Consider the following 13,395-nt stretch of genomic DNA (forward strand, 5'->3'; position numbering starts at 1 on the left):
CTTTTGGCAATTGGCCTTCATAAATCATTGAGTACAGAAGATGCAATGTTATGTTGAACTTGTACAAGACATTGGTGAGGTCTAATTTGGGGTACTGTGTGCAGTTTTGGTCATCTACCTACAGGAAAGATGTAAGTAATGTTGAAAAAGGTTGAAAGAGTGCAGAGAAAATTTACACGGATATTGACAGGTCTGGACGACCTGAGGCATAAGGAGGATTGAATAGGTTCAGACTGCATTCTTTAGAATGCAGAAGATTGAAAGGAAATTTGATAGAGGTATATAAAATTATGAGGGGTATGAGTAAATGCAGGCAGGCTTTTTCCATTAAGGTTGGGTAGGTCATGGGCCAAGGGTAAATGGTGAGAAGTTTAAGGGGAACAAGGGGAATCTTCTTCACTCAGAGAGTTGTGAGAGTGTGGAATAAGCTGCCAGCACAAGTGGTGCATGAGAGTTCGATTTCAACATTTAAGAGAAGTTTGGATAAGTACATGGATAGTAAGCATATGGACTTCAGTAGGACCAACAAGGGTAGGTCTTACACAGTAAGGTAGATTAAATGGTTTCGGCATGAACCAGATGGACTGAAGGCCCTGTTTCTGTGCAGTACTTCTCCATGACTCTGACTGCATGGGACAGATGCAGCGGTTTCTTTTTCTTGCTGGATCTCGATCAATGCCACGGTACAGTACAGACTGACTCAGTAGTGTCACTGTTAGCACAACACCTTACAGCACCCGTAATCACCTCCAGGTGCTCCCACATTTCAAAGATGTACAAGTTAGGGATAGTGAGTTGTGAGCATGTCAGTGCTGGAAGTGTGGTGACACTTGTGAGCTGCCTCACTGATTTGATTTGATACAAACAACATTTTGATGCACATGCCACAATTAAAGCTGATGGCTTTATCTCATTTCAGGACAAGGAGTTGCCTATTTAGATGGAGTCAACGAGGAATTTCTTCTCTCAAGGAACTGTGAAGCTCTGGTCTACTCTACCCCAGGGAACTATGGAGGTAAGGCACTGAATATAATGAAGATGGAGACTAACAAATATTTGAAATACAAAGGAGATTGGGCAAAGAGGGAGTTATTGGCTTTGAGGCCATGATTGGATCAGCCTTGGGAGGTTTACAGGAATGAGGTAGATCTGCTAGTTGAGTGGTGTTGCAACAACACACTCAACATCAAGTAAGACCAAGGAACTGATTGGGGACTTCAGGAATGGGAAGTCAAGGGAACACACACCACTCCTCATTGAGGTGTCAGGAGTGGAAAGGGTGAACAGTTTCAAGTTCCTAGGTGTTAACATCTCTGAGAATCTACTGTATCCTGGACTCAACACATTGATGCAATTACAAAGAAGGCATGCCAATAGCTAAATTTCATTAGGAGTTTGAGGAGATTTGGTATGTTACCAAAGACTCTAGCAAATATCGACAGATGTATCGTGGAGATCATTTTAACTGGTTGCATCACCATTTGATAAGGAGGGGCCACTGCATAGGATTAGAAAATGCTGCGGAGGGTTGCAAACTCAGCCTGCTCCATCAGGGTCACTAGCCTTGACCATTGACAACTAAAGCAGCAGTGCAATATATAATATAAATTATAAGAAATATATTTCATATATTGCACTGATGCCACAAAACAATTTCATGACACATATCAGTGATAATAAACCCAGTTCTGATTCCAACTCGAAAACATTTGTCAAAAAGGCAATGTCATGATAATCGTTGGAGATTTTAACATGAAAGTGAATTGGGAAAACCAAGTCAGTGCTGAAGCTTAAGAGAGAGAACTTGCAGACTGTTTAAGGGATGGCTATTTAGATCAGTTTGTTGTTGAGCCCACTAGGGCAGAGGTGTCGAACTCAATTGCACATGCGGCCAAAACTCAAAGCACACTTTAGGTCGTGGGCCGAACAGGATAAACATTTATTGAACACACTAAAACTAAACATTTTTTGAACATAAATATGAATAAAAACAGACAGGAATATTATTCCAGAAAAAATAAACTAAAACTTTAAATAACTTAAATATTTTGCTCTCCATAAAAATATCTCCTGTCAGTATTATACAAGTTAGAAATATGAGCATGCTGCAAAAAAAACCCTAAAAATATAAATAAAATTTATGCTTTTCAGCAAAAGTTAAAACAACAACAAATCAAAACACTCAGTTTTCTTTGCTCTTATGCCGTTTTGTCAGAGCTGGATGCTTGGCATCTTTTCTTGGCAATAAGTTCGTTTAGGTTTGGTGTAAGGTTCTGTGTTGTGGAGATTCTCAGGATGGACTGCAGGTGTTCATCAGTGAGACGACTCCTGTGTGAAGTTTTGTTAATCTTCATCACTGAGAAAAGCTTCTCACACAGATATGTGCTACCAAACATGCACAAGGTTCGAGCCGCATGTAGACGGAGCTGAGGCATTACTTCAGGAATGGAGCGAATAAACTGTACGGGCCCTGCAGTGTTGTACTTTGCCTTTAGTGTCCCATTACACTGCAGCTCTATCAGCTCCATCTGAATCTGTACAGGTGCAGTTTCCACGTCGACGGCAAATGGGTTGCGAAGCAGCTCGAAATTAATTTTTTGTGCTTCAAAGTCACCAAAGCGCCGTGCGAACTCAGTGCGAAGTGCGCTCAGTTTATCAGCAAAGTGCGCATTTGGGAACATCATTGCGCCGACCTGGTTCAACATTACTTGGCAACAGGGAAAATGAGGCAAGTTGCACTGGTGCATTTGTGTCTCCCATAAGAGCAGCTTCACTTGAAATGCCTTCACTTTTCTCTTCGCCATTGTTAGGGGTTAGCTTTGACTTGAGAATAGCGTTGTATACAGCAACAGATGCTTGACGCGGGAATGTTACCGGGTAGCCTATCGGCAGATGTTGCGCTGCATTATGGGATCTGTAGTTTGTGTGTTATCAGCGCTTCATATCGCCGGGCCATTAATAATTAAAATAATAGATCTATCTAAAATGATCTCGCGGGCCAGATATAATTGTACGCCGGGCCGGATAAGGCCCGCGGGCCTTGTGTTTGACACATATGCACTAGGGTATCGGCTGTGCTAGAATGGGTGTTGTGCAATGATCCAGAGGTGATAAGAGAGCTTAAGGCTAAGGAACCCTGAGGGAACAGTAATCACAATATGTTAGAGTTCACATTGAAATTTGAGAGGAAAAAATAAAATCCAATGTGTCGGTCTTTCAGTGGAATAAAGGAAATTACAATGGCATGAGAGGGAAACTGGCCAAGGTTGAGAGCATACAAGGAAGCCAGAACTAGTTGGAAGATAGAGGATTGGGAAGCTTTTAAAAACTTGCAGAAGGAAACTAAAAGATGAATTATGAAAGGAAACTGGTGACTAATATCAAAGAAAATACTGAAAAGTTTTTCCAGTATATAAGGTATATAAAGTATATATAAAGTATAAGTATATAAGTTTTCCAGTATATAAGGGTAAAAGAGAGTCGAGGGTAGACATACAGCCAATACAAAATGACGTTGGAGATATTGAAATGAGAGATGCTGAGATGGCAGAGGAACTGAATGCGTATTTTGCATCAGTATTCACAGCCGAAGACATCTGCAGTATACCGGTCATTCAAGAGTGTCAAGGAAGTGAAGTTTGTGCAGTGAAAATTAAAACTGAGAAGGTGCTCAGGAAGTTTAATGGTCTGAGGGTGGATAAATCTCCTGGACTTGATGGAATGCACCCTCGGGTTCTGAAGGAAGTAGATGGAGAGATTGCAGAGGCATTAACAATGATCTTTCAATAATCGATAGATTCCGGCATTATACTGGATATCTAGAAAATTGCAAAAGTTACTCCACTATGAGAAGGATGGGAGGCAGAAGAAAGGAAACTATAGACCTGCTAGACTGGCACCAGTGGTTGGGAAGTTGTTGGAATCGATTGTTAGGGATGAGATTATGGAGTACCTGGAGGGACGTGACAAGATAGGCCAAAGCCAGCATGGTTTCCTGAAAGGAAAATCCTGCCTGACAAACCTACTGAAGAACGGAGGGTATGTGTGCTATGCGCAGCCTCTACCAGTACATCACCAAGGCCTGGACTGATGAGAATATCCCACAGCAATGCAGAAATGCAAACATCGTTGTCATTTATATGAACAAGGGTGACAAGGCCATCTGCGGCAATAGTAGGGGCATATCACTCCTTTCTGTTGCTGGAAAGGTCCTGGCTAAGGTGATGCTTCAGAGGCTCATCAGCAACATCGTCGACTCAATGCTGCCTGAATCACAGTGTGGGTTTAGGAAGAACAGGAGCACGATCGACATGACCTTTACAGCCCGGCAGCTTCAGGAAAAGTGCCGGGAGCAACATCAGGACCCGTTTATGGCCTTTGTCGACCTCTCCAAAGCATTCGACACTGTGCAAAGAGAGCTCAGGTTTGGCTGTCCAAATAAATTTGTTAACATTCTCAGCCAGTTCCATGATGGGATGACCGAGCCCTTCCTTGTACGCACAGGGGTGAGTGAGGCAGGGGTGTGTGCTAACGCCAGTGCTCTTTAACATCTTCCTCCTGTGTGTTACCAAGCTTCTCCACAACGAGATTGAAGACAGCAGCAGTGTGGCAGTGGATGTCAGATTAGATGGCACCTCTTTAACATCAGGAAGCTCCACGCAACCACCAAACTCCATAGAGGGCAGGTCCTGGGGCTGCAGTATGCAGATGACTGTGCTCTTGCGGCCCATGCTCCGGAGGATCGGTGAGAGCATACAGCAGGATGGGGCTGACTGTCAATACCACCAAGACAGAAGTGGTTTGCCAATGGAGTACCAGTGTCCCACCCACCCTACCTGCCTTCACTGTTGGTGATGAAAAGCTGTCAGTAGTGCCATCTTTCACATATCTGGGGAGCATTCTCTCTGAGGATAGCGACATTGACGACAACATCCAGAGCCACATTAAACAGGCATCAGCTGCCTTTGGGAGGCTTCGGTGTAGAGTCTTTCAGAACAGGAGCCTTCGCCCCTCCACAAAGGTCACTGTACACCAAGCGGTCTGTGTCACCACCCTCCTTTATGGCTGTGAAGCTTGGGTAACTTACAGCCATCACATCAAGTCCTTGGAGCGCTTCCACATAAGCTGCCTTCAGTGCTTCCTGGGAATTACTTGTCGTGAGCGGGTGCCTCACACTGAAATGCTTGTAAAGACCAACTGCAGAAGTATTGAGGCCCTGATCACCCAGCATCAGTTGCAGTGACTAGGGCACGTGATAATGATGCCCCCATGTTGGCTACCCCGCAGAGTGTTATACAGCCAGCTACATCAAGGTTGACGCTCAGCTGGAGGGCCGAAGAAGCGCTATAAGGATCAGATGAAGAATGCTTTAAGGAAGTGCAAGATCAGACCTGAGGACCTGGAGGATGTTGCTGCTGACCGTAACACTTGGCAACAGCGTGTAGGGATGAGGTTTGTACTCTGGAGATGGAAAGAACAACCAGAAGACAGCAGAAGAGAGCCTGGAGAAATGCAGTCATGGTTGCCATCACTACCACCACTACCACATATACATGTCCCACCTGCAATAGAACTTGTGGGTCCAGGATAGGACTGCATAGTCATCAAAGATCTCACCATTAAAGGAGTGGACGTTGTCATTGGATTCCGATGGACAACCGAAGAATTCTTTGAGGAAATTACAAACAAGGTAGACAAAGGAGATGCAAAGGCCTTTGACAAATTGCTGCACATGAGGCTGCATAGCAAGATAAGAGCCCATAGAATTACAGGGAAGTTAGTGGCTAGTAGGCAGAAAACAGAAAGTGGGAATAAAGGGATCCTATTCTGGCTGGCTGCCAGTTACCAGTGGAGTTCCACAGGGGTCGGTGTTGGGACTGATAGTTTTTATGATGTACTCCAATGATTTGGACTACAGTATTAATGGATTTGTGGCTAAATTTACCAATCATACAAAGATAGGTAGAGGAGCGGGTAGTGTTGAAGAAACAGAGAGCCTGCAGAGAGACTTGGATAATTTTGGGGAATGGGCAAAGAAGTGGCAAATGAAATACAATGCTGGAAAGTGTATGGTCATGTACTTTGGTGGAAGAAATAAACGGGTAGACTATTATTTAGATGGGGAGAGAATTCAGAATGCAGAGATGCAAAGGGACTTGGAAGTCCTTGTGCAAGATACTCTAAAGGTTAACTTCCAGGCTGAGTCGGTTGTGAAGAAGGTAAATGCAATGTTAGCATTTATTTCTAGAGGTATAGAATATAAGAGCAGGGATGTGATATTGAGGCTCTATAAGGCACTCGTGAGACCATACTTGGAATATTGTATGCAGTTTTGGGCTCCTTATTTAAGAAAGGATATACTGACATTGGAGAGGATTCAGAGAAGATTCACAAGAATGATTCCAGGAATGAAAGGGTTACTATCTGAGGAACGTCTGGCAGCTCTCGGGCCGCATTTGCTGGAGTTCAGGAGAATGAGGGGAAATCTCAGAAACATTCCGAATATTAAAAGGCCTGAAGAGATTAGATATGGTGATGTTATTTCCCATGGTAGGGGATTCTAGGACAAGAAGCCACGATTTCAGAATTGAAGGACGCCCTTTTAGAACTGAGATGTGGAGAAATTACTTTAGTCAGAGGGTGGTAAATCTGTGGAATTTGTTGCAATGAGCAGCTATGGAGGCCAAGTGATTGGGTATATTTAAGACAGAGAGAGATAGGTTCTTGATTAGCTAGGGCATCAAAGGGTATGGGGTGAAAGCAGGGAAGTGGGGATGGCTGGAATAATTGGATCAGCCCATGATTGAATGGCAGAGCAGACTCGATGGGCCAAATAGCCTACTTTTGCTCCTATATCTTATGGTCTTAAAGAAGAGGCCATAGGCCTCCAGAGCTCAGCCTAGATCTGCCCAATTTCCCATGGAGGGTACTGACCACCCAGCCCATCGTACAAGCAGATTAACCAGTGCACCCCTACCTGCATGATTAAGGAGGTGCCATGTCCCATGCCTCCCTCCTTGGACTGCAGCTGCCTGTGAGAGAAGTTCAGGCCATCAGCAGAGGCGCTCACCATGTTTACCAGGCCACCGTGGATCACAGCAAAGTAGGGGTTCTTGTGTGTGATGGGCAGCACGCTGAGGTTGTTATAAAGGGCAGATGCACTGCTCTTAATCTGTATACCTTTCTCCTTCTTGTACATCCTACAACAACAAAAAAGAATTCTCCTTGGGTTAGGAAGTTATGGGTATGCTATGTCAATGGCAAAAGTGTGGGCTATCCAGCACATCCTCCACACATATTCACTACTAACTGGTCTAATGTTGGCACTTTTCTTCCCTCATTTCTTCATGATAAACCCTGACTGCTCTTACAGTCATCTCAATAGACAGGGACACACAAAGAGGGTATCCAACACCCAGAGTCTGAGATCTCAACTCGTCAGTGCTCAGCCTTCCCCAAGACAAGAAAAATCAAAAGCCATGCAGATACTGGAAACAAAAGAAAATGTTGAATATACTCAGCAAGTCAAGTACGGTAGTTTCTGTGGAGTTAACCACATCTTCTGTCAAAAGTATGATACAGATGATTTGCAGATATGGGCAGGGAATTGGAAGATGGAGTTTAACTGGCCAAATGTGAAGTGTTGCACCTTGGTAGGTCAAATGTAAAGAGACAGTACATTGTTATGGGCAAAACCCTTAACAGTGTTGATGAGCAGTAGAATCTTGGGCTCTATGTTCCAAGCTCCCTGAAAATGGCTATACAGGTTGATAGGATGGTTAAGAAACATGTTTGCTTTTTAGTCAAGGCATTGAGTTCAAAAGTCAGGAAATTATGTTGCAGCTTTATAAAACTCTTTGGGCCACATCTTATGTATTTCATACAGTTCTGCTCACCTCTTCATAGAAGGATGCCAAGACTTTGGAGAGGGTGCAGAAGAGGTTGCCTGGATTAGAGGGCATATGCTATAACGAGTGGTTAGACAAACTTGGGTTATTTTCTCTGGAGCAGTGGAGACTGAGGGGAGATCTGAGAGGGGTTTATAAAATTATGGGAGGCATACATAGAGTAGACAAACAATACCTTTTCCCAGGATTGAAATGTCTAATACCAGAGAGCAAGCATTTGAAATGAGAGGGGGTAATTTCAAAGGAAATGCCATTTGATTACTAATCTAATTGGTTTGGCCCAACACTGTGTGCTGAAGGTCCTGTTCCTGTGCTACACTGTTCTATGTTCCACAAGTATGTATCACATGTTTCAATATCAATTAAGCTAACATCATTTTGTAGCATGTATAACCTAGACTGGCTCAATTATGGGCAAATTCCCTTACACTTGCCATTCACCAGAATTCTTCTATTTATCTATCAATTTTCTTGAACTGAAATCTACAATTAAATCAACATTTAACATTTAATATTCCAAAAAAATTTCTTAATCCCAAAGATAAAAGAAAAAAAAAGACAGCCATATACAGTGGCCATCATCGGAGTGGACTGAGGCAGAGCGGGTCAGCTTTGGCTCAATCAGGCTTCGGTGAGAACAGGTAGAGGCGAGGTTTGAACAGGGCACAACTGCGCAAGCACATGAAAGTCGGCCTCTGAGATCAGCAGGGGAATTTAAAAAGCGACCTGAGATTTTCTTCAATACTTTAGTAGTAAAAGAAATGTGAGGAAGTTAAGTGTATTAGGAATAATAGTGGGGTGATAGGTTATGCAGAGGACACAGGACATAGTGGATACTCTTAACTCATATTTTGCTGGTCACCTGCGAAGATGTTAGCAATATGTCACTAACGATAGAGAAAAATAAGGTTGCTTTAAGTGACTTAGGTATACAGTATTAGAAAGTGAGATCCTGTTTCCACTGAAAAAGCTGTAAATTATTGAATCTCCAGTGCCAGACAACATACATTGAAGGGTATGTGATTATATATACAAACCCCTAACATTTATTTTTCAAAAGTCAGTGAAGACTGGTGAAATCACTAAGGACTGGAAATGTGGTAATGTTGCCCAGGTATAAGAAGGGTGACCGCACTGACCCTGGTAACTATAGACCAGTAAGCTTAGTGTGTATCATAGATAAGATAATGGAAACATTCATACAGATTGAGATGAAAAAGCAGCTGATAAGAACAGGCATGTTAGCAGAAAGTTAGCATGGGTTCAGAAAGAGGAAATCATGTTTTTACTAATATGCGGGGTTAGTATGATGAGGCAACTAAAATTTAGAACAATAGAGCTGTTGATATAATTTACTTGAACTTTCAAAAGGCTTTTGACAAGGTACCCCACAAGAAGTTAATAATCAAATTACAGGAGGTAGGGATTCAGGGTAAGGTGTGCAAATGTGAGGAGAATTGGCTCAAAAACGGAAAATAACGAGTTATGATGAGAGGATCATTTTCACGCCTTGAAGATGTTAAAAGTGGGGTTCTGCAGGGATCAGTTTTGGGTCGCTTCTGTTTTTAATTTACATTAATGATTTGGATAAACACATAATGAATAAACTAGTTAAGTTTGCAGATAACATAAAATCAGGGGAGGCGGGCTAACAACAACCAGGCGGTAGAATCAATACAGTTAGATCTAAACAAAATTCAGATATGGCAGATAAATGACAGATGAAATTTAATGCAAGTAAATATACAATATTACATATAGGAAGTAGAAATATTAGATATAAATATACAGTGGCGGGGGGTCTTGAGTTAGAAATTGCAGCTAATAAGAAGGATTTGGGTGACCTGGTAGACTCATCGCTATCAACATCTACACAATGCACAGAAGCAATCAGGAAGGCCTATATAATGTGCTCAGTAGAGTTCAAGTCCAGAGACATTCTCCTTAAGCTATATAATGTGCTTGTGAGGCCACAACTTGAGTACTGTGTACAATTTTGGTCTTTATATTTTGTGAGAGATGTGAACATAGAACATAGAACAATACAGCACTGTATAGGCCCTTTGGCCCACAATGTTGTGCCGACCCTTAAGCCCTCCCTCCCATATAACCCCCCACCTTAAATTCCTCCAGGAGGCACTGGAGGGAATTCAGAGAAGGTCAATGAGACTCATTTTAGGTCTGCAGGGCAAGAGCTATGAAGAAAGACTGAAAGAAATAAATCATTTTAGCCTAAGTAGGTGTAGAATGAGAGAAGACATTATAGAAGGGTACAAATAAGGTGGATACCAGCTGCTACTTAATCATCAAGGACACAGGGCCATAGATGGAGACTGGTTAAAGGGAGATTTCAGACTAACATCAGGAAGCATTTCTATACAGAGCGGGTTGTGGCCACATGGAACAAGCTACCTAGTTGTGTAGTTAAGAGTAGTACCTTAGAGATTTTCAAATATAAACTCAGTTATTTCAACACACCATGTGAATAGGAATTTGGCAAGCTTTGTTGGGCCGAATGGCCTGCTCTTGTCAAAAACTTTCTAACATTAGGCTCCCCAGCTACCCTGTCACACATTATTTTGTATATTTCATGGGCACTTCAAGCAGTAAGCTGATCAGCACCTCCAGCCACTAACCCATCCAACCACCACTACTTTATAATTTCCTGTTACTGTCACCTCATGCCTAGCAGCACTTCATGGAAATACAATCAAAGTATACTGTATAAGCTATCTTATGTATCTATATTTTTATTATTATTGTGTTCTTTATCTTTAATGTTTATTGGTGCTGCATCATATGTGGAGTAACAATTACTTTCTTCTCCTTTACTTGTGTATGGAAAATGACATTAAAGAATCTTGAATCTCTTATTCTTCTAAGTTCAACACCATATAGATACTTTCTCCTCAAATAGTAACCTTGCCATCTCAGGAATCAATTCTGGTGACTTCCCGGCATTCCAGCTTTTATTTTTACCCTTCTGGCGGTAAGAATAACCCTGTACGCAACGTTCACATTTGGTCTGTGTGATTGGATTAAGATACCCCTACTTTTTACTCAAACCCTCTTGCAATACAAATTTTTGTCCCAACGTCCTTTCTAATATCCTGCAGAACCCGTTTGTCAATGATTTAAAGGAATGTCAATGTTTGTCAATGATTTAAAGGAAATTCGGCTCTCTGTAAAAACTAGCACAGATCAATCTCGCCTTTTAAAAAATGTCGTTCACATTCGACTAAAATGGACATCCTCACACCAGAGTTTTTGCCTATTCACTTACCCTGTATCCTTCAAAATACTCTCAGCATCCCCCATCAGCTTACAGCACCGCTCAGCTTTGAATCATCTCAAAAACAGATTACATTATAGCAAAGAAAGCATAACAATGCCTTTACTTGCTTGGAAGGCAAAGAAAATCCAGCACATCCTCAATGCTTCTCATCAATTTTGTTCGTAACAGATGCAGCATAGAAAGAATCCTATCCTGACTTGGTATGACAACTGCTCTGTCCAAGAAACTGCAGAGTTGTGAACAAAGCCACATCCATCTTGTAGACCAACCTCCCATCCATAGAGACTGCCCATACTACCCACTGCATCGGGAAGTCAGCCAGCATGGACCACCAGGCTCAGGGATAGTTTCAATCCAGCTGTTACCCGATTCTTGAACCATTTACAAGCTGAAAATGAACTCTTGATCTCTCACTCTACCTTGTCATGGCCCTTACATCTTATTTGTTCATCTCTAACTGCAGTTCTTATGGTTCCTCAAGGTTGTTATAGCCCGGGAGAGAGGGGGGAGAGGGGTAGTGGGGTTAAGCTCCCACTATCTATTAAATGCTCCCAATGCTGTGTGTCTCAAATAGCCACTGACAACCAAGTCTTGATCTTGGTTTTCAAGTGTGATTTAGCTAGTGTGCTGACAGAACCATTTCTAGTGATAGGAGAAGGGCAAAGGTGGGTTACTGACACCTTAAAACCAGTCGCTTTGGGCTGATGGGGCTTATCAGTCATGGTTGGCAGCTCATCTACAAGGAAAACTCTGATCTTAAACCTTTGTTGTGTTGTTATATACACACCCAACCACACAGACAGACAGACACACACACACACACACACACCTCCCCCCCCCCCCCCCCAGTGGACCAGAAGGACCTGCTCCACCCTGTAGCTATAAATAAAATGAAAAACATAACAAACCAGTTACGTCGGTACAGGCAAACGAATATTACTGTAGAGTCTGAAATCTGAAACAGAAGCAGAAAATGCTGGAAGAACCTAGCCAATTATGCAGCATCCGTGGACAGACCAAGCCACACATCAAGTTAAACATACTTCATGTGTTCTGCTGCTTAGGGTCACGAAATATATGTCAAATGTGATACAACACCTGTAAGTACTGGTGACCTTCAGCAAGTGCAGTCACACCTGTGGAGAAACAGAGAGAATATTTAGAATGTGAAGGTAAGAAAACATGTTTGTGCTGCAGAGAGCAGAATGGGTGGTGGGAGCAGACATAATATCACACACAAAGAGTTGGGGGCATTCAGCAAGTCCGGCAGCGTGGAAATGAATAAACAGTCAATGCTTCAAGCCAAGAGCCTTCATCGGGCCTGCAAATGAATAGGGAAGATGCCGGAATAAGAAATTAGGGAGGTGGAAGGCATACAAGCTGGCAAGTGAGAGGTGTGACCAGGTGAGAGGAACATAGGTGGCTGGGGGAGGCAGGGATGAAGTACAAAGCTGGGAGGTGATTGGTGGAAAAGCAGCAGGGTTGAATAAGAATGAATCTGATAGGAGAGGAGAATGAACCATGGGAGATAGGAAAGGAGGAGAGGAACCAGAGAGACAGATGGACAAAACAGCCACAGAGATTTCCTGTGGAAAGCAGGTAGTGGGGGGAGGGAAGGTAAAGATATATTTGGTGGTAGGATCCCATTGAAGATGGCTGGACTTGAGTAGAATGGTGCGCTGAATATAGAGGCTCATGGGGAGGTAGATGTCTATGGTTGTCCAGAGACCAGGTTACCTGGATGACATGGAGACAGGTTTGTTCAATATCTGATCAAAAAAACAAAACAGAACAGAATCGAACAAGGCTGAGCAAGGTGAATGTTTGATTCTCCAGGAGCCTCGGGCTCACTACTGGCTTGCTAACTGCCCCACCACCACGTCCTGGAGAACAGATTTCCTGCGGTCTGGTTAACCATCTCCCCCTCTACTCCCTCAGTCCATCATCCCTCCAAACCACGCACCTCCCTCCCTACGCCTACCACCATGCCTCAACCCTCTTCCCAGCACTCCTCACACAAACTCATGCCCCTGTAATCCGTCCATCTCACTGCCCTTTAACACAGTTCTCAGAATCACTCTCCAATTCCACCCCACTCCGGCGCGTCCTAAACCTACCGAGGCCTCACCCACCGCCTCCATGGTGACCGACACCGCCTCCAAAACGTTCGTCCGACGTCAGACGAGCGTGCTG

General features: G+C 43.1%; 1 protein-coding gene across 22 annotated transcripts in view; it reads right to left on the reverse strand.

Annotated features, from left to right (window-relative positions):
• Positions 1-13,374, reverse strand: part of LOC140726927 (WD repeat-containing protein 54-like) — a 45,701-nt gene extending 32,327 nt beyond the window's left edge. For 7 of the 22 annotated variants that reach the window (XR_012098758.1, XR_012098759.1, XM_073043943.1 and 4 more), the window contains exons 1-3: positions 13,320-13,374; positions 12,301-12,338; positions 6,977-7,199 (exon numbers count right to left, since the gene is read on the reverse strand). Coding sequence is in view for 9 of the 22 variants with exons in the window: in XM_073043943.1 (XP_072900044.1) it covers positions 6,977-7,198 (222 nt within the window). In the remaining 13 variants the exon portion in view is untranslated. Of the gene's footprint in view, positions 1-6,976; positions 7,200-12,110; positions 12,339-13,319 lie in introns of those variants that run through there. The other 15 variants (XM_073043952.1, XM_073043949.1, XM_073043931.1 and 12 more) reach the window with 10 other exon arrangements.
• Positions 13,375-13,395: the final 21 nt, after the last annotated feature.

Source organism: Hemitrygon akajei, chromosome 4 (genome assembly GCF_048418815.1).
Source record: "Hemitrygon akajei chromosome 4, sHemAka1.3, whole genome shotgun sequence".
NCBI classification, from domain to species: domain Eukaryota; kingdom Metazoa; phylum Chordata; class Chondrichthyes; order Myliobatiformes; family Dasyatidae; genus Hemitrygon; species Hemitrygon akajei.